The sequence below is a fragment of the Oculina patagonica genome, chromosome 13 (genome assembly GCF_052425735.1).
Source record: "Oculina patagonica isolate OP01 chromosome 13, crgOcupat, whole genome shotgun sequence".
Classification (NCBI taxonomy): Eukaryota; Metazoa; Cnidaria; class Anthozoa; order Scleractinia; family Oculinidae; genus Oculina; species Oculina patagonica.
Window position 1 is genome coordinate 23,140,949 of NC_135770.1, and position 18,721 is coordinate 23,159,669.

The window sequence follows — 18,721 nt, forward strand, 5'->3', positions numbered from 1 at the left end:
ACATCACTTTAATCATGGTTAAAATGATCCCTTTGAGTTTTTTAGTGTATTTCTGGACCGGGTCTGATTCACGGGAAAGCGGAAACAGAAAATGAGTAATTTAAAGTCATTTTTTGTAACGAACAAATAGGCCAAGTTTGATATTTTAAGAGCCTTGGGGGTATAAAACAAAAGAAATGATTTATTCATCACTCGAATTTGATTGTTGTATTTCCCTAAGCAAGGAGGTCAAGTCAGAATTTTGATATATCGAAATTGGCCTATGAATTATGCCATAACTATAATGGGAATGGTAACCCGCCGATTATTGTTAACTTTGCCTTGCCCTTTCTATAGTTAACGATCTTTCCCGGCCGGAGTTTGCTGGATTGGTTTCTGTACTTGAAAGAAAGACATAAAATTCATAACGACTGTGGTTAATACATCTGCTTCTGTCGAGACAAATTTAAACCTAAACTCGAAATGCTACATTTCAATTGAAAAGAAACCGAGCATATTGCTTGAAGTAAGACATAGTGCTAAGATATTAAGATTCCACTCAATAATTTATAACTGTCCTAGGAAATGATTATGGACTAATGGACCGGAGCGATCTGTTAATTAATACACTACATACAAATATCCTAAAAGGAGGACATTGCTACAGCTAAATAAAGTGAATGAGCTCTGTAAGATTTTATTAAAATCCACCTTGTATACAGTACATAAAAACACTCATTAGTGAACAATTCTCTTTTCTTCTTTGGATTTTTTTAAACACAATAAAGAAAATGCGAGTTTATGCTAACGAAGGCTGGTCATGACAGTGTCAATTTATTTCTTACAAAGCATTTTAAGCGCTAACGTAGAGCTCATCATCGTCGAGTAACTAACAAATTAAAATACTAAGCAGCAACAGCATGCGTTCAGAATCCTCAGTGGTAATTAAAATAAACATTTTGAATCCGAAGGGAAATGAAGCGAAACGAAATCCTCAACTGCCTGTACGATCGCTTTCCTAGTCATTATATTGGTCCATAGATAAAGTCCTAACGTTAAAAAAATCCAAAACCCTTTTTAATGGAAAACTACCCCTCTTTGTTCAATTCAAGTGTAAATTTTGGATCAGAAGAAATGTCGCTTAGTTGTTGAGGTCACTTGTACTCTTCACTGAGACGAGCACGAGCAGCCGAAACGCCGCGCAAATTCTATGTCGCAGTCCTTCATAAACGTTTTCTTTGAATTTTCTACCAACTGCAAACATGTGCGAGGAATTTTGGTTTAAACAATAGTCACGAATGATAGCTTTTGGTTATTCAAGCAATCCTTCAGAAAAAAGGGGCTACAGGTATTTATGTTATATTATTTTAAATGTCAACATGAGGGGGAAGTAATAATTCACCAAAATAAGCGAAGATGGCTACTGAAAATTAAGGTCGATTAACACGAGAAACGTGACAAAATTGAGCCATGTTTTTTCGAGAGGCGCCGTCCTTGACGTTGCCCCTTTAAAATCCCATGTGAATATCACCAGCCGATGAATTGTTATTTGAATAGCAAATGCCAGTCCTCGTGCAAAGTGGCGAGGCTTTACGGACACAGGCGATATTTTAAGTGGTAAACGTAGTCTTGAAAACGTACAGTCAGTAATTGCCTTTTATTGAACCTCTCTATACCGTTTATCGTGTGACACTTCTGCAAATGATCTGGAGAACAATTTTCTCGTGCATTAATATTTCTATGTTAACCACCCGGAATTTGGTAGTAAGCTTTATACTTAAAAAAAAAAAAACACATACACTAAGAGAGGGTAATAAAGAATATATATAATGCTGAGACGTGTATCTACATCTAATCATAACATCGCGTGAAGATATATTATTCCACTCAAGTATTAATCGCTTGTTTATTTGATGGATTGATTTAGTAGCAAATTCAGCTTTGCCGAAGTGTTTGCTTTGTTAATGCACTACAAATAAATACCAAATAAACAAGAAGATAAAATCACTACTCGTTAAAATTTTTGTTAAGTTTCCAATAGTGAGTACTTCGTTAAGACATTACTCAGCAAGATGCACTCGTTTCTGAACTCGGTTCGGTTCATTCTACAGCTATCCTGTGTGATTGCGATTGTAACTGCTGATGGAAACAACACTGCACCCGTGTCGACTCCGGCTCCTTCGAAAAAGAGCGAAAAAGCAATTATTGTGAACGCGAATGGAAATTCAGGCTACATTGAGATCGCCAACGTGAAAGATTCAAACAACACCGAGAAAGCCATCAAATCTCTTGAAGCAACTTTGGAGAAAAACTTTCAGAAGCTTATTCGCGTAGTCAATGGCACATCTCGTGGAAAACCCAACGTTGAATCTGGTATAAAATTGTGTCACTTAATTGATTTTCTTTGTTTTGTTTCTTGCTAAACTTTAACGCATTTAATTGTGGACAAGTTTGCTCTTTGCGTCGTGTAACGAAGCAACACAACATGTCTTGCGTCGTGTAAAAGCTTATAGAATTGTGCATCTTGCATTGTTTGATTATATCTTTGTGTTTTTTCTCACTTAACTTTAGTTAATTTTATCATGGTCCATCCTTTGCGTCGTGTAACGAAGCATGGTGTCTTCCTCTTGTAAAATTGTGTCTCTTGTTTAATTTAGCTTGTCTTGTTACTCGCTTAAATTGATTGCATTTTATCTTGGGCAGGCTCATCCTTTGCGTCATAAAATGAAGCATCGTGTCTTGCGTCGTGTAAAATTGTGCCTGTTGTTTGATTTAGTATCTTTGTCTTGTTTCTCGCTTCAAAAACTCATTAACCCTCGGACGTACAAGCAAACTCACACCCCCACCATCGTACAAGGGGGGTTGGATGGAACCCCTCCCCGGAGTTTTCGTTATATTAAGGCGTAGCGAAATTATTTTGAGCTGAGAAGAAAGCCCTTAGCTTACTCTACAAGATGACGTAATTTTAATTGGCTGTGACGTCATATGACGTCACGTGACGTCATTAGAGCCGCCATCTTGGATCCGCCATCTTGGATTTCAACATTTTCTTAGAAAGTCAGAAAATAACGGAAATTGATGCAAAATCAAGCCAGAATGCTTACGGAACGTAAAAATATACACATCTTGCCCTTATGTTTTAAAAAACTGGAAAAAATTAAGAAAAATGGTAAAAATGACGATATTTGGCAAGACCTGCTTGTATTTATGATGTTGCCATGGCAACATCAAATACCATGGACACATGGTTGACATATCAAAATTTCCGCAGAGGATGAATGAACAGCTACTGAAAGTTTCAGCATTGTAGAGTAAACCGTTTTTTCAAAATTTGGAAAAAAACCTTATGGGGGGGTGGCATCCACCCCCCCCCCCTCCCCTGTACGTCCGAGGGTTAATAATTCATAAAGAAAACACAAAGGAAATTAATGTTTAAGGAGTGTCTTTTTTCTGGGTCTATTCTGCTTTTGACGTCATGGCCGGTCTAGACCCAGCTCCCCACTGCGCGTCGTGACGTCAAACAAATGATACACTCAAGAACCAAATAAATCGAACATGGAATTTTAAAGCTGCGACGGCATAGATTTAAAATCGCTAAAATCACAACAACACGTGCGCTACTTCTAAATTCGTTTTGAGCCTAATACGTCAAGATTAAAAATCGCCTTTTCATTTTACTTACCTGTATATTTGCTGATATGATATATGATAGCTTTATTTTCACACGCTGTTTCCATCGGCTTTTCTAAAAAAACTATTATTACACTAGTATCCCTCTAAACTTCAGATCATTTATGAACTTCCAAGCCTTTAGCTTTTTTTTCGGTTTTCCGGCAACCAAGCCGCAATCTTCCTTTGAAATTCCCTGTTCAGTTTGTTTGGTTCTTGAGTGTATCACTTGTTTGACGTCACGGCGCGCAGTGGGGAGCTAGGTCTAGACCGGCCATGACGTCAAAAGCAGAATAGACCCAGCTCCCCACTGTGCGCGGTTTTGGACCAACCGGAAGTGAAAATATTGCGTGTTTTAGGTCGAAAACGCGGTGAAAAAAAACGAGATTTCGAATTTCTTTTTTCGATGTTCGCATCAGCATACCACGTAGATTTAATCAGGCAAATAAAAAAAAAAAATCTGTCATATACACTTTAATTGAATTCTATCTTGGACCGGTTCGTCCTTTGCGTTGAATAATGAAACAACGTGTCTTGCGTCGTGTAAAATTGTGCCTCTTGTTTGATTTAGTATCTTTGTTTTGATTCTCGCTCAGCGTTATGGCATTTAATCATGGACAAGTTTGTCCTTTGCGTCGTGTAATGAAGGAACGTGTCTTCCGTCGTGTAAATGCTTATAGAATTGTGCCTCTTGTTTTATTTAATCTCTCTGTTTTGTTTCTCGCTTAACTAGCCTTGATTGAATTTAATCTTGGGCAGGCTCGTCCTTTGCGTCGTTTCTTGCGTCGTGTAAAAATGTGTTTTTGTTTAATTTAGTATCTTTGTCTCGTTTCTCGTTTAACTTAATTTATTTTATCTTTTGCAGGTTCGTCCTTCGCATCGTGTAAAGACATTTACGTGAGCCATAAGTACGTTGTCAGGTTGGAACATATAAGTATCAAAGACACCCAAAGAGTAAAAAAGAAAAAAAAAAGAACTTAAAAATGATCAACGCAATATCCGTATAACGTTTGTGCTTTTTTAGCAAGTTGTGACAAAAAAGTCTAGATTTCAAATTTATGAACAATCCTTACCTTTGACCACCGCAGTTTGTTCGTTGTCGTATTTTTAAAGCATCTTTTTTAACCACTAAAGTTCGATAAATATCTTGTCGAAAAAGACCTTTTGAAAAAGCTCTAAATATTAGTTTTCCTAGTTTTTCTTGAACGGTTTTACCATCTAGAAAGGTGTTGGAAAAAGTATTATACTGAGATGTGATTTGCTTCTAATTTATTTTTCTTATGTTCTGTAATCAGTTCGCAGGGGAATAGAGCTTACTTACTCCAAATAAACGCTGCGAAGGTCCCTGTTTTTTGTCACATGACAATTCATGGCCTTGGAGCATGCGGTGGTGGTGGATGGTCGCTGGTCATGAAAATTGACGGCGCTAAGGTAAAACATGACACTCGCTAATCTAAAACAATGTAGTTAAAACATTGTTAAACATTATGACGTATTCTTGTTTCGTTATGTTTAAGTGACAACTTTCGGAGTATTGGCGCTGCGTTTTTTTGGAGGCAGAAATATTCGATCGAAACCTTTAGTTCTTCTTCAGAGAATAAACAAAACTAGTGCTTGCTACCGTGACTGTAACTTAATAAGCGTAAAGTCTTCCAAAACAATTTTAGTGACAAAATGTTTACTAAGATAAAATAAGGTTCTATAATTTTTTAAAGGGGCTGCGTAGTGTCTATGAATTAACCTCAAGATGTCAAACAATTTTAGAAAAGTCTTTTGTTGGGATGGTGCAACCCTCAGTTTGTATTAAATATCGCGAATTTTTTGCTCTCGATAGGCAACCTTTCGTTACGATTCCCAACTCTGGAGCAACAAGATTGACTTCAATCTTGCAGGAGGAAAAGACTGGGTTTGACCATCATGAGACCAAGTTACCGACCTACTGGAACACACCCTTCTCCAAGGTTTGTCTTGGCATGAAGATCGGCCAACAGATCAACTTCGTTGTCCTCGACAAGCAGGCCAACTCTCTGTACTCACTGATCGCTGATGGGCAATACCGCCCCACCTCACTGGGTCGTAACACATGGAAGACGCTGATTGGCTCACTGGCCCATTTGCAGTCGTACTGTAATAGGGAAGGCTTCAATGCTGCATGCAGCGCAAAACATTCCCAAGCTCGAATCGGTATCCTTGGTAACGACCAAAACGACTGCAACACATGTGATTCCAGAATCGGGTTTGGTACGCAAAACTTTAACACGTGTGGAGACAGAAACATCAAAGCCATGGGATATATTTTGGTTCAGTGAGAAGAAAAACCGAGAACGTTATAATTAGAAGCCGTTAGAAGATATGTTGTTAGAAAAGTAAGAAACCGCAAACATAGAATGAAACTGACTGATTAATCTAAGTTGGTTCTCAACAAGTGCTGAAAATAGATTTAAGAAACAGAGGTCAAGTATATTAGAAATAAACATTGGTGTTGGGAATTCACAAGTGTTTGACTTATATTTTGTTAATATACATGCATACTCCACACGTAAGTTACACCCTGCCAGAGGGCCTCTCAGGAGGAGGGGAGGTGGGGGTGATCCATATTCCCTTCATCCCTTGAAAATTTGCATATATCTTCCATGTTCGCCATTGAGAAATTCACTGGCTGCCTAAAGTTTGTTTCACGAAAGATTCCCGTTAATTGTATCTCTTGTTTTCTAAAAAAGATCGTATAACTTTTCTTGTCCCTATTAAAATAATTATACATGTTACCTTTTGCCCCAAACCCTTGGGACCCCTTAGCAATGGAGTATCGATCGTACATTTTTTTAGGGCTACGTCATTAGATCCAAAGCGAGTTGAACGTTTTGTTGCTCTTACGCTGCTATCAAAGGTTATGTTCAGATATTCCGATTTCATTTCTGCAGTCCTCTGGGAACAAGCGCTTTAGAACATATTATTACGTGCAAGACATGGTCTCTTTAGGTGATTGCAAGAGACAGGGCTAACGCCACCTTAAGCCTCAGACTCTTTTCAGGTCAACAGTCTCTTCTTTAAAAGTCTCAAAATCAAACCTAAGCATCTTTTCAGACATTTTTTACGGAGGCCATATATCCCAGGCGCACTCTATTATACGCACGATTTAGCAGTCTGTCATAGATGACGCATTATGTCTTGGACTTTCATTGAAGGAAGCGTCTTTTGCTAGAACACTCGTCAACAGGACCTCGTGCCCTCCTCACGGTCTTCTAATTTCCACCTATAGACATTAGACTACCGAGTTCTGTCGATTCCTTTAGCGGCCGATTTTAATTAAAAAAGATAAGAAAAAGAAAAGAACGGCCTGATAAAGTTTGCTGAAGTATTTATCTAATAAAATCACCACATTCATTTGACAGGTTACGGATAAGAATATCTGAAACACCACTACTAGTGGTTGAAATAATCATTTTGAGTTTTTCAGTGTATTTCTGGACCGGGTCTGATTCACGAGAATTGGGAAACAGAGAATGAGAAATTTAAAGTGATTTATCGTGACGTTCACATAGGCTAAGTTTGATTTTTCAAGAGGCTTGGGGTATAAAACAAAAGAAATGGTTTATTCATCACTCGAAATTGATTGTCGTATTTCCCTATGAGCTCCTATGCAAGGAGGCCAAGTCAGAATTTAAAAAGGACCGGTAAATGGCCGTGCGTGACAAGAAAGAGTTAAGGAATTGAGATTCCAATCAATAATTTATAATTGTCCTAGGGAATGATTATGGACTTATGGAGCTATCAGTTAATTAATGCACTACATACAAATATCATAAACAGGAAGGCATGACGATTTTAGTTTAATCCACCGTGTGTACATAAATATTCTCCTTACTGAATTTTCTTCTTTCCATAAGCTTCATTACAAAACCTACCTACTAGGAATTCAGTTAGACGTTTCCTGGTTTCTAAATAAAACACCGTAGTCATGATAAACATTGAAGAAAAAATACAAATGCCAAATGAACGATTCTCTTTTCTTCTGTGAAATTTACAATTCACATCATAAAGAAAATGCGAGTATATGTTTACGAAGCCTGGTCGTAACAGTGTCTCAATATTTCTTACGGAGCATTTTAAGCGCTAATGCAAAGTAAAACGTGGTCGAGTTAATAACAAATTCAAGGAATAAGCAGCAACTGCAGACGTTTAGCTCAGTGGTCAAGAAAACAACTTGAAGCCAATTAAAGGGAAACGAAGCGAAGCAAATCCTCAACTGTCTGTACGATCCCTTTCCTAGTCATGAGATTGTTTCACAGAGATAGATAAACCTTTATTTAATATTGATAGATAAAATGTAAAGCTGAACGCTTATTTGGTCGCGTATGTGTTAAGACTTAAAAAATCACATTAAAAATCGAGTATTAAAATTTGCATTTAAAAGCTAACTACGTCTGAATATTATATTTAAAATATAAGCTAATATACATCTAAAAATATATAAAATCTTTGTCTTTAAAAATGGTGGAAGGAATTGATGTGGAATTGAAATTAAAATGTTTAACTCCTGTGTAATCTTCCAATTTTGATTGAATTGATTTGCAAGTTGGGCCGACAATCGAGTAGTCGTTGGCTAACATGTTGTTCCACAGCACTGGGCCTCTGTATGTCATCGTTAGATCAAGACCTAATGTTGTTTTCAACATCCAAAATCCTCCTTGGTGGAAAATTAGTTAAACATCTCTTGCAAATCAAGTTTAAATTTTGGATCAGAAGAAACGTAAAAAAGAAAAAAAAAGAACTTGAAAATGATCAACAAAATAACCGTATAAATTGTGTGCTTTTTTTAGCAAGTTGTGCCAAAAAATCAAGAATTCAAATTTATAAACAATCCTTACCTTTGACCACCGCAGTTTGTTCGTTGTCATATTATTATAAGCATCCTTCTTACCAATAAAGTTCAATAAATTTCCTGTAGAAATAGACCTTTTGAGAAAGCTCTTAATATTAGTTTTTTTCTTGCACGAGTTACCATCTAGAAAGAAGATGGAAAAAGTATTATACAGATGTGGTTTACTTCTCATTTATTTATTTTTATGTTTTGTAATCAGGTCGCATGGGAACAAAGCTTACTTACTCCAAATAAACTCTGCGAAGGTCCCTGTTTTTTGTCACATGACAATTCATGGCCTTGGAGCATGCGGTGGTGGTGGATGGACGCTGGTCATGAAAATTGACGGCGCTAAGGTAAAACATGACACTCAATAATTTAAAACAATGTATTCTTAAACATTGTCAAACATTATGATGTATTCTTATGGCGTTTTGTTTAAGTTACCACTTTCGAAGTATTGGCGTTGTGTTTTTCTTTGGAGGTAGAAGGATTCGATCGAAATCTTTAGTTTCCCTTCAGAGACTAATCAAAACTAGTGCTTGTTACCTTGAGTAAGTCTTCCAAAACATGTTTTGTGACGAAATGTTTACTAAGATAAAATAAGGGAACAGAGCTTACTTTCTTCAAATGGACTCTGGGAAGGTCCCTGTTTACTGTCACATGACAAGTCTTGGAGCATGCGGTGGTGGTGGATGGACGCTGGTCATGAAAATTGACGGCGCTAAGGTAAAACATGGCACTCTATAATCTAAAACAATGTAATTAAAACATTGTGAAACATTATGACGTATTCTTGTCGCGTTATGTTTAAGTGACAACTTTCGGTGTATTGCCGCTGTGTGTTTTTTGGAGGCAGAAGGATTCGATCGAAACCTTCAGTTTCCCTTCAGAGAACAAACAAAACTAGTGCTTGTTACCTTGACGCGTAAAGTCTTCCAAAACAATTTTTATTACAAAATGCTTACTAAGGTAAAATAAGGTTCAGCTACATTTTTTAAAGGTGCTGCGTAATGTCTATGAAATCACCTCAAGATGTCAAACAATGGAAGAAAAACCTTTTGTTGGGATGGTGCAACTCTCAGTTTGTATTAAATATCGCGATTCTTTTTACTCTCGATAGGCAACCTTTCGTTACGATTCCCAACTCTGGAGCAACAAGATCGACTTTAATCTCCCAGGAGGAAAGACTGGGTTTGACCACCATGAAGCCAAGTTACCGACCTACTGGAACACACCCTTTTCCAAGATTTGTCTTGGAATGAAGATCGGCCAACAGATCAACTTCATTGCCCTCGACAAGCAGGCCAACTCTCTGTACTCACTGATCGCTGACGGACAATACCGCGTCACCTCACTGGGTCGTAACACGTGGAAGACGCTGATTGGTTCACAGGCCTCCCTGCAGACCAACTGTAACAAGGAAGGTTTCAATGCACTTACTGGTAATAAGGGCTCTTCTAAAGCAAGAATCGGTTTTCTAGGCAACCAAGAAAATGACTGCAGCAGCTCTGAGTCAAGAATCGGGTTTGGTACTGGAGGGTATCCTGATGACTCCAACACGTGTGGAAACGCAGCAAGTTCTCACTCACCAGATAATGGAGAGAAGAACATCAAAGCCATGGGATACATTTTGGTTCAGTGACAGTCTAAAGGAACTGAACATTTTCTGCTTTAATTTAAAGACTAACTTTAGATTTAAGACTGAATATACTGCACTGGAAGAGGCGTGCGATGTCTAAAATCGTTCAAGTCTTGTACTGATTAACATGCATATGTAGTTTAAAAAACAAATAAACTTGGTAATAGAACATGCAGACTAAATAGTGTCAAAGAAAAACAAATGCAAAACAATTTATTTCCTTTGTTATATTTCTCCCTTAGCTGTCCAGACCAAGTTTCATTCAGTGTTTTTCCTCTCTGGTTAAAAATAACCCCGCTTGTCTGAAACTGAACAGCAGCTAGAGCGTCTGGAAACTTCATTTGTTCGAAAGTTTTGACGCGAATCGATGACTTATCACTTCGAGTAAGCCAGTTTTCTCTTCCTGAGGCAAAGTCACGATTCTTACCAAATTATGTCGCAAACCTTATTCAAGCAATTACAATTAATGATTTTACCAGTTAACCATGTAATAAACAACATTTAGTTTCTTTTCTCAATACCAGGGCAAAGACAATGGTCATACATGCACCTTATCATATAAGTTACCAGGGAGATTCAAGAGAGTTATTAATGTTTTTTTTTTTTTTTGGATTTTAATATTTTTATTTCATATTCAATACTTCTGACAAATACACTCTAGAAAGTTACTAACTTACAAAAACAAACACTACGGATACAAGAAATCTGTTACAACGTTGGGAGAAGGCTTAGTTTTTTTTTCTAATTTGCATGCAGTAAATAAATTGTGACCCTCCACGGGAAAACAGGGAAAAAGGTGAACGCACGGGCACGCCAAAATGACACGCTAAACAATAGGCAGTGTGCAAAATGACACGCCGGATTCCAAGCAACGTATCAGAAGGCACGCCTAATAAAAAGTTTTCTTTTGTTGGTATCGCACGATAAAAACAAAGGCTCGTGTCTTATAGAACAATGAAGTTTGCCGAGCTCGGTACCGTGTAAAATGGCACGCTAGCGTGTCAAATAGCACACGATTAATTGTGCAAAATGACAATTTAAGTCACTCATGGGGTCAATATAAAGTTAGAAGAACAACGAAGAACAAAGTTCGTAAACACTATTGACGAGTTTGTTTCCGGCCCGGCAGAATGTCTGGGTTCCGATTTCGAAACAAGTGCAAACTTACATTCTACAACGCGCATAAAGTTTATTGAAAAAGAATTAAAAATACTCAAAAAGAACACTCTGTAATACATAAGATTTCTTACAATACATTAATGTACCAAGAGATGACTAGCTATTTGTCGCAATCTTTCTGGGCGTTTTTTTTTTTTTTTCCATCAGAATCCACTAGGGATCATTCCTTTTTCTATGGGGCAGGGGAAAGGGGGGGCTGGTGGGATTTGATAGATAGTCACTGTTATATATAATGCCCCATCCTTCTTCATCGAGAATTTTTTTCCAGGCCCAGCCCTCGAAATTCCTTTTTACGATGACCACTTCCAAAAAAAAAACAATAATCAATTGAAATTAAAATTTATCAAGACTTATGACTAAAGAATATGTATCAGTTGTTCTTTCATAATAATAGGCAAACTACTTCTTCCCAAATAGCTGACATCGCCTCGACTGTTTATTGTGGATGCCGTCTGTTGGATTGACTGAATTTGTAACCAATAAGCTGTTGGGTTGAGTTAACGACAAAGAAGGGGTACAAAAAAATTAGGGGGTCCGGGAACCTCATTACAATGCTTAGAAATATAATTATTTTCAGTGACCCTCCCCCCCCCCCCCCATGTTTTTTGGCTGCCCCTCCCTTTTGAAGACATAGTTTTTCGTGATCCCACCTCATAAAAAATGACGGTCCCCTACACGCAGACCCTCCATTTAGACCTCTATTCGGAGACCAAATGCCCCTAAAATACGACGATATTAGGCTTTTACCGACTGTGCTCTGAGAAGTGGCAATTGATGTTCCAAGTTTGCTGATCAGTTTCTGATGAATGTATACTTTTTTTAGAAATTATTCTCTTTGTGTGAAGATTTTTTTACTGAATGTTCATTTTGCGTTGTATTTTTTTATCACACTTTTTTCTGCCCTTGTACTACAACACCAACAATCTTGGGGTGCTTTCGATTCGGAAATCCTGATTTGACCGCTTTTCGCATTTCCCAATAAACGAAATCCAAAAACTGATTTTGACGCACCGAACTAATTGCTTTATACCTTACTAAAAATAGTGTTTATTAGGAAGCCATTTACAAAACAAAAATGAAACAAATTGCATTTGATCGACTTGTTTCAGTGGCAAAATAAACGATTCTTTCTCCAATATCCAAAATATACTGGAGACAGATAGGTTTTACCTGACTAGCGTGACTGTCGGAACACAAAGATAAAAATCGTTTAATAATTCCCTATGTCTGCACCATGATACCGGAATTTCCTTGCCCAGCTAATATATAGATTTAGGCAAGCCTAAAAGCGGAGCTCCCCATTTATTTAATTTTCACTGGAGCTTACAATGTTTTCATTCTAGTGAATAAGCGGCCAAAGTACTAATGTTTATGGCGGTTTATAGGTTCAAGACAAATTTAAATAGCTCACGGTTAAACAACTGAATGTCAGCAGTACGACAAAAATAATAATCTTAAAGCGGTGCAAAATCATTACTCATGGCACGAAAAAATACTTTAGAGTACAGTAAATTATCTGCTTTCTAGCAATAGAAAATAGTTTCGCGATCCTGTTATAGTTTCGCAGCAGTTTAGTAGACTCCACAATATCTATTACATTGATATAGGATATATTCAACGTACATTTCAGAGTCTGTCGGATTAGCTCAATCGGTAAGTTGCCAGTCTGCGGATCCGGAGGTCGTGAGTTCAAATCCCAGAGGGTCAAGTTTTTTTTTTTCTTTTTTCCTTTTTTTTTTTTTTTTTTTTTTTTTACAACGTAGCAATAAAATGGTTTGTTTATTCTATCAACCAGATTAACTTTCGAATGCTTCTTCATGTACGATGCTGGCTTTACAGATAGACACGAAAGTCATCGATCGATTATGGCTCTCAATGTCCACTTTTTTGGCGGTCGATTACTTTCTACACGTAATTTTCAGCCACATTTTGTTTCATTGCTTCTTGTTTTTCTTTTCAAACCTCTTTAAATTTTAAAGGCCGCCTTTATACGGCCGCCTTTATACGGCCTTCTTGCTTCACTATTTCTACCATCAAACTATGGCGGCCATCTTGCGCAACGCCGTACGTACGACGTACGCGCCCGCGAACCATGCCGCTATCCATGTTGACCATGAAAACTCATTTCGATAGTGTTCCTTCTTTCATACCATTTGCCTGCCTATGGGGCTCCGCACAAGGCGCCTTCGGCGCCTTGGGAGCTCCGCTATTATCAACCAATATCATGAGTTCTTTAACTTCCTCTTTGAAGGTGATTTCAGGAGACAACGCTAAAGCCACCTTCAGTCTTAGTCCCTTTCCAGGTCAAGAATCTCTCCGTTGAAAAGTCTCAAAATCCAACTTAAGCATCTCTTCTTCCATATATCCCAGGCGCACTATTATTATATGCACGTTTTTGCAGTCTGTTATAGACGTTACATTATGTCTTGGACTATCACTGAAGAAAGCGCCTTTTGCTGGGGCGCTCGTCACCAGCATCTCTTGGCCGCCTCACGGTCTTTTTATTTCAATGATAGACATTGGACTACCGAGTTCAGTCGATTCCTTTAGCGGCAGATTTTAACTGATAACGTTTGCTAAAGTACTTATCTAACAAATCACCACAGTCATTTGACAAGCTTAGGATAAAGTGCATGAAGGTGGAAGATCCGCAAAGAATATCTGAAACACCACTATATGGCTAAAATGATCCCTTTGAGTTTTTCAGTATATTTCTGGACCGGGTCTGATTCACGGAAACGAAGAATGTGTAATTTAAAGCCATTTCTCGTGACGAACAAGGCGGCAAAGTTTGATATTTTTTGAGGCTTGGGGATATAAAACAAATTGATGTAAAACAAACTGATATAAAACCAATCACGAAATTGATGTGAGATATTTTGCTGTATTCCCCAAAGCAAGGAAGCCAGCTTAGAATTTTAATATATCGAAAATTGGCTTATAAGTTATGCCTAAACACTTATGCAAATGGCAATTATAACCAGAATTCATAACCATCGAGGTAAATGCATCCTCTTTTATCAAGGCAAATCTAAACTTAAACTCGACACGGATATAATACATTAAGATTCCACCCAATAACTTATAATTGTCCTAGGGATGATATTGAACTAGTGGAACTATCTTTAAATTAATTAACTACATCCAAATATCATATAAAATGCATGCAGCAGAAGACACTGCTACAGCTAAATAAAGTGAATAGATGAATGACTGAGCTAATGGAGATTTTAATTAAATCCACCGTATAAACATACAAATCGTCCTTAGTTTTCTTACTGCCCTATCCTTAATTAAAAATCTACCTACTAGGAGATAGACGTTATCCTGGTTTTTAAATAAAACACCGAAGTCATGATAAACATTGAAGAAAAATACAAATGTCAAGTGAACTTAAATTTTCCTTTTCTTCTGTGAATTTTTAAGACACCGTAAAGAAAATTCGAGTATATGTTTACGAAGCCTGGTTAATGACAGTGTCTCTTAGTTCAAACAGAGCATCTGAAGAGCTCATGCAGAGCTCAACAGTATCGACAACTAACAAATTCAACTGAGGACAAAGCAGCAACAGCAGACGTTCAGAATCCTCATTGGTAAAGAAAACAACTTGAAGCCGAAGGAAAATTAAACGAAGCGAAGCAAATCCCAGAGCGCCTAAACGATCCCTTTCCAAATCATGACATTGTTCCATAGATCAAAATCCAACATTGCTTTTAACATCCAAAATTTTTTCTCCATGGAACATAAGCCCGCTTTGTTCAAACCAAGTGTAAATTTCGGATCAGAAGCACCTCACTAAGTTTTTCAATTCTGACTAGCTCTTCACTGAAACTCACACGACTAGCCGAAACGTCGTGCAAATTCTATGTCGAAGTCATCCATATACGTTTCTTTGAAATTTCTTCCAACTGCAATCATGTGCGAGGAATTTTGGCGTGAACAATAGTTAAGAATGATAGCTTTGGGTTATTTCTGCAGTTTTAAGCAATCAGTTCGTTAAAAATGGGCTACCGGTATTTATATTATTATATATTTTATTTATTTTTAATGTCAAATTGAAGGGAGAAGTAATAATATACTAAAATAAGCGAGGATGACTACTGCAAAAATTTTAAGATAAGTTTAAAATGAGAAAAGTGACAAAATTGAGCCACGATTTTCCAAGATGCTCCATCCTTCGACAAAGCTTTTTTAAAGTCCCATGAAAATAGCACCAACTGATGAATTGTTATAAGAATAGCGAGTGCCAGTCTTCAGGCAAAGTGGCGACGGTTTATTGACACAGGTGACATTTTAAGTGGAAACATATTCTTGAAAAACGTAGAGTAATTGCCTTTTATTGAATCTCTTTATACGTTAGCACATCTATCTGCAACTCATGCAGATGATCTGAAGGACAACATTCTTTTGCATTAACATTTTTTTTATATTTTAAAACCACTTTTCCCGCAGAAAGTTTGGTAGTTATTTCTGTCACTTTAAAGTAACACACTAAGAGAGGATAATAAGGAAGATATATAATGCTGAGACATGTATCTAAATCTAACCATAACATCGCGTGAAGATATATTATTCAACTCCAACTCAAGTATTAATCGATTTTTTATTTATTTATTTATTGATGGATTGATTTAGTGGCAAATTCAGCTTTACCGAAGTGTTTGCTTTGTTAATGCACCACCAATAAAATACCAAATAAACAAGAAGATAAAATCACGACTCGTTAAAATTATTGTTATAATAAACTTTTCCGCAGAAAGTTTGATAGTCAATTTTGTCACATTAAAATAACACACTACGAGAGCCGGCTAATAAGGAAGATATATAATGCTGAGACGTGTATCTATATCTAACCATAACATCGCGTGAAGATATATTATTCAACTCAAGTATCAATCGATTATTGTTTGATTGATTTATTGATGGATTGATTTAGTGGCAAATTCAGCTTTGCCGAAGTGTTTGCTTTGTTAATGAACTACAAAATTTTTTGTTATAATGTTAAGTCTCCAATAGTGACCAATTCGTAAAGAACACTGCTCAACAAGATGCGCTCGTCTCTGAACGTTCGGTTCATTCTGCAGCTATCCTGTGTGATCGCTGTAGTATCTGCTGATGGTAACAACACTGCACCCGTGTCGACTCCGCCTCCTTCGAAAAAAAGCGAAAAAGCAATTATCGTGAACGCGAATGGAAATTCAGGCAGCATTGAGATCGCCAACGTAAAAGATTCACCCAACACCGAGAAAGCCATGAAATCTCTTGAAGCAACTTTGGAGAAAAACTTTCAGAAGCTTATTCGCGTAGTCAATGGCACATCTCGTGGAAAACCCAACGTTGAATCTGGTATAAAATATTTATTGTGTCACTTGCTTGATTTTCTGCAGTTTAATGCAGTCGGATAATGAGTTGGTTCAGAAATGCAAAAAAGTTGGGTCACCGACTTCATTTTCAGAGATAAAGCGTGTGGAAAAATACCCTGATTTTGATAAATGGCTTACAGGGTTTGATCAAAGATGAGTAAACCGAGGCAAACGATCTCAGTCATATGTTGCAGAAGTGCGTCTTTTGCGTAAATAACTCTTAGTGTTGCCATCCTATTTGTAAGACGTAGCCCTAAAAGTCGTATGGCAAAACGAAAAGCTCAAGAAGCGGAATTCGAACGTGAGTGGGACAAAGATAACCAAACTTTTAGATTTTAGGCAATCATTAACACAACCAATGATCGCCTTCGATCATCTCGGCAGTTGCAAACGATAGAGGCTATCGAAATGATCGGGGCGATTTTATGAGAACCAACCTTTATGCAAACTGGTTTGGCAGACAGTAATAAAAGCAGGCATCAAAGTTTTCTAAGTTTGGGGTAATTTTAATTTAAGATATCATCAGTCGATGCTGTCTACCCTAATCAATGACCGATATCTACATTGTTGAGGCCGACTAGCGGCCGAAATTAATAACCGGAAATTGATTTAGGTCCGTTATTAACTGTGCACAAGTTGCTCGGACTGGATCGAGTCACGTGACTCGATCGCACATGGTTTTGTGATGGAAAGAGTTTCGTGTCGGGCGGATTGCTCGACAGTGTTGTTTTTTGATACAGTTTTTACCACCTAAACCGCACAGAACATGTAAGTTTTGATTTCATAGTTCCCGTTTTTTCTTATATTCCGAATGTATTGTAAAATTAGGTTTGTTTTGTTCAGTTTTTTACCGTAGGCGTAACAAGTCAGCGTGTCGATTAAGTTGTCAAGCCGTGGAGATGTTTGTACATTGGTACAACGAGCATCGCAATTAAAGCGTTGAGTTTACAACTGCGTGTTGAAAAGATTCTGTGAATTGTCCCGAACATACATAATCCTCTTAAAATCAGGGAATACCGAAAGCATGCAGTGTGCGATAATACAATAACAATTGAAAATAATTGTCTGCCCTTCTAAAGGACACTTTTACATGTAAATAGAAACGAAAATATTGCTCGAAATAAGACACTGCTAAGGCGTTAAGATTCTTCTCAATAATTTTAATTGTCCTAGGGAATGATTACGGACTAATGGAGCTGTATCTGTCGATGCACTATAAATTATATTAACATTATATAAACTGGAAGACATTGCTAGAGCTACATAAAGTGAATGAGTCAGAGAATGAGCTCATGAAGATTTTATTTTCATCCGACCGTATATACACACAAATTATCCTTTGTTTTCTGCATCACACTTGTTGGACGAATTTGTCCTATATTCATTTATTATTCCACTATTGCGCCATTTTATTATTTTTAATAGGGCAAAAGAACGCGCAAAATATGCCACGTTCATGAAGAACAGGGCAAAAATACGGAAGGACAAAGTTGCGGAAAACGGACTTATACTTTGTTGAAAAAATAGTGAAATAACATATAAATCCCTTATTCGATGGTTTAACATATCCGTGCACATAAAATGTTAAATTTTAACTATCAAATAGGGTGTATGTATTTTAAAAATGGAATAAAGATGTTGGCTGCTCTATCAGGAGCTAGAAAAAGCGCAAAAAATTCTTCTTGCTGATCAGTTTTTATTTGTCATTTTTTTGTATCACATGGCCCGTACCTCGAGTACTAATTTTCGCGATTTTCGTGATTTCAAAATAATCGCGAAATTTTAAATGCGCGAAGAAAACATTGCGCGTAATTTTAAACAAGCGAAAATTAACACCACACACATCAAAACAATAACAATTTTAATTGTTTGGAAATGCAATATCTACCCTTGATAATATCTGGCCGTTTTGTTTTCGTCTAGCACCCTTCCTCTGATTACTGTTTTCTTCAGCTTAAACCTCTTTAGTATAGTTACGAAAGTGTCCGTTTGCAAGCTCCTTGTAGTTACATTGAACAGGAGACCTTT

The 18,721-nt window shown here is 37.2% G+C and overlaps 2 protein-coding genes and 1 pseudogene across 2 annotated transcripts in view; all 3 read left to right on the forward strand.

The window, feature by feature from the left end:
• Positions 1-18,721, forward strand: part of LOC144636272 (uncharacterized) — an 85,460-nt gene that overhangs the window by 50,490 nt on the left and 16,249 nt on the right. The window lies entirely within an intron of this gene.
• Positions 2,052-6,071, forward strand: LOC144635497 (putative skeletal organic matrix protein 5; annotated as a pseudogene).
• Positions 9,125-10,287, forward strand: LOC144636595 (putative skeletal organic matrix protein 5). Its single transcript, XM_078495810.1, has 2 exons — positions 9,125-9,238; positions 9,633-10,287. The coding sequence occupies exons 1-2, from the start codon at positions 9,140-9,142 to the stop codon at positions 10,152-10,154; spliced, it is 621 nt and encodes a 206-aa protein (XP_078351936.1). The 5' UTR covers positions 9,125-9,139; the 3' UTR covers positions 10,155-10,287.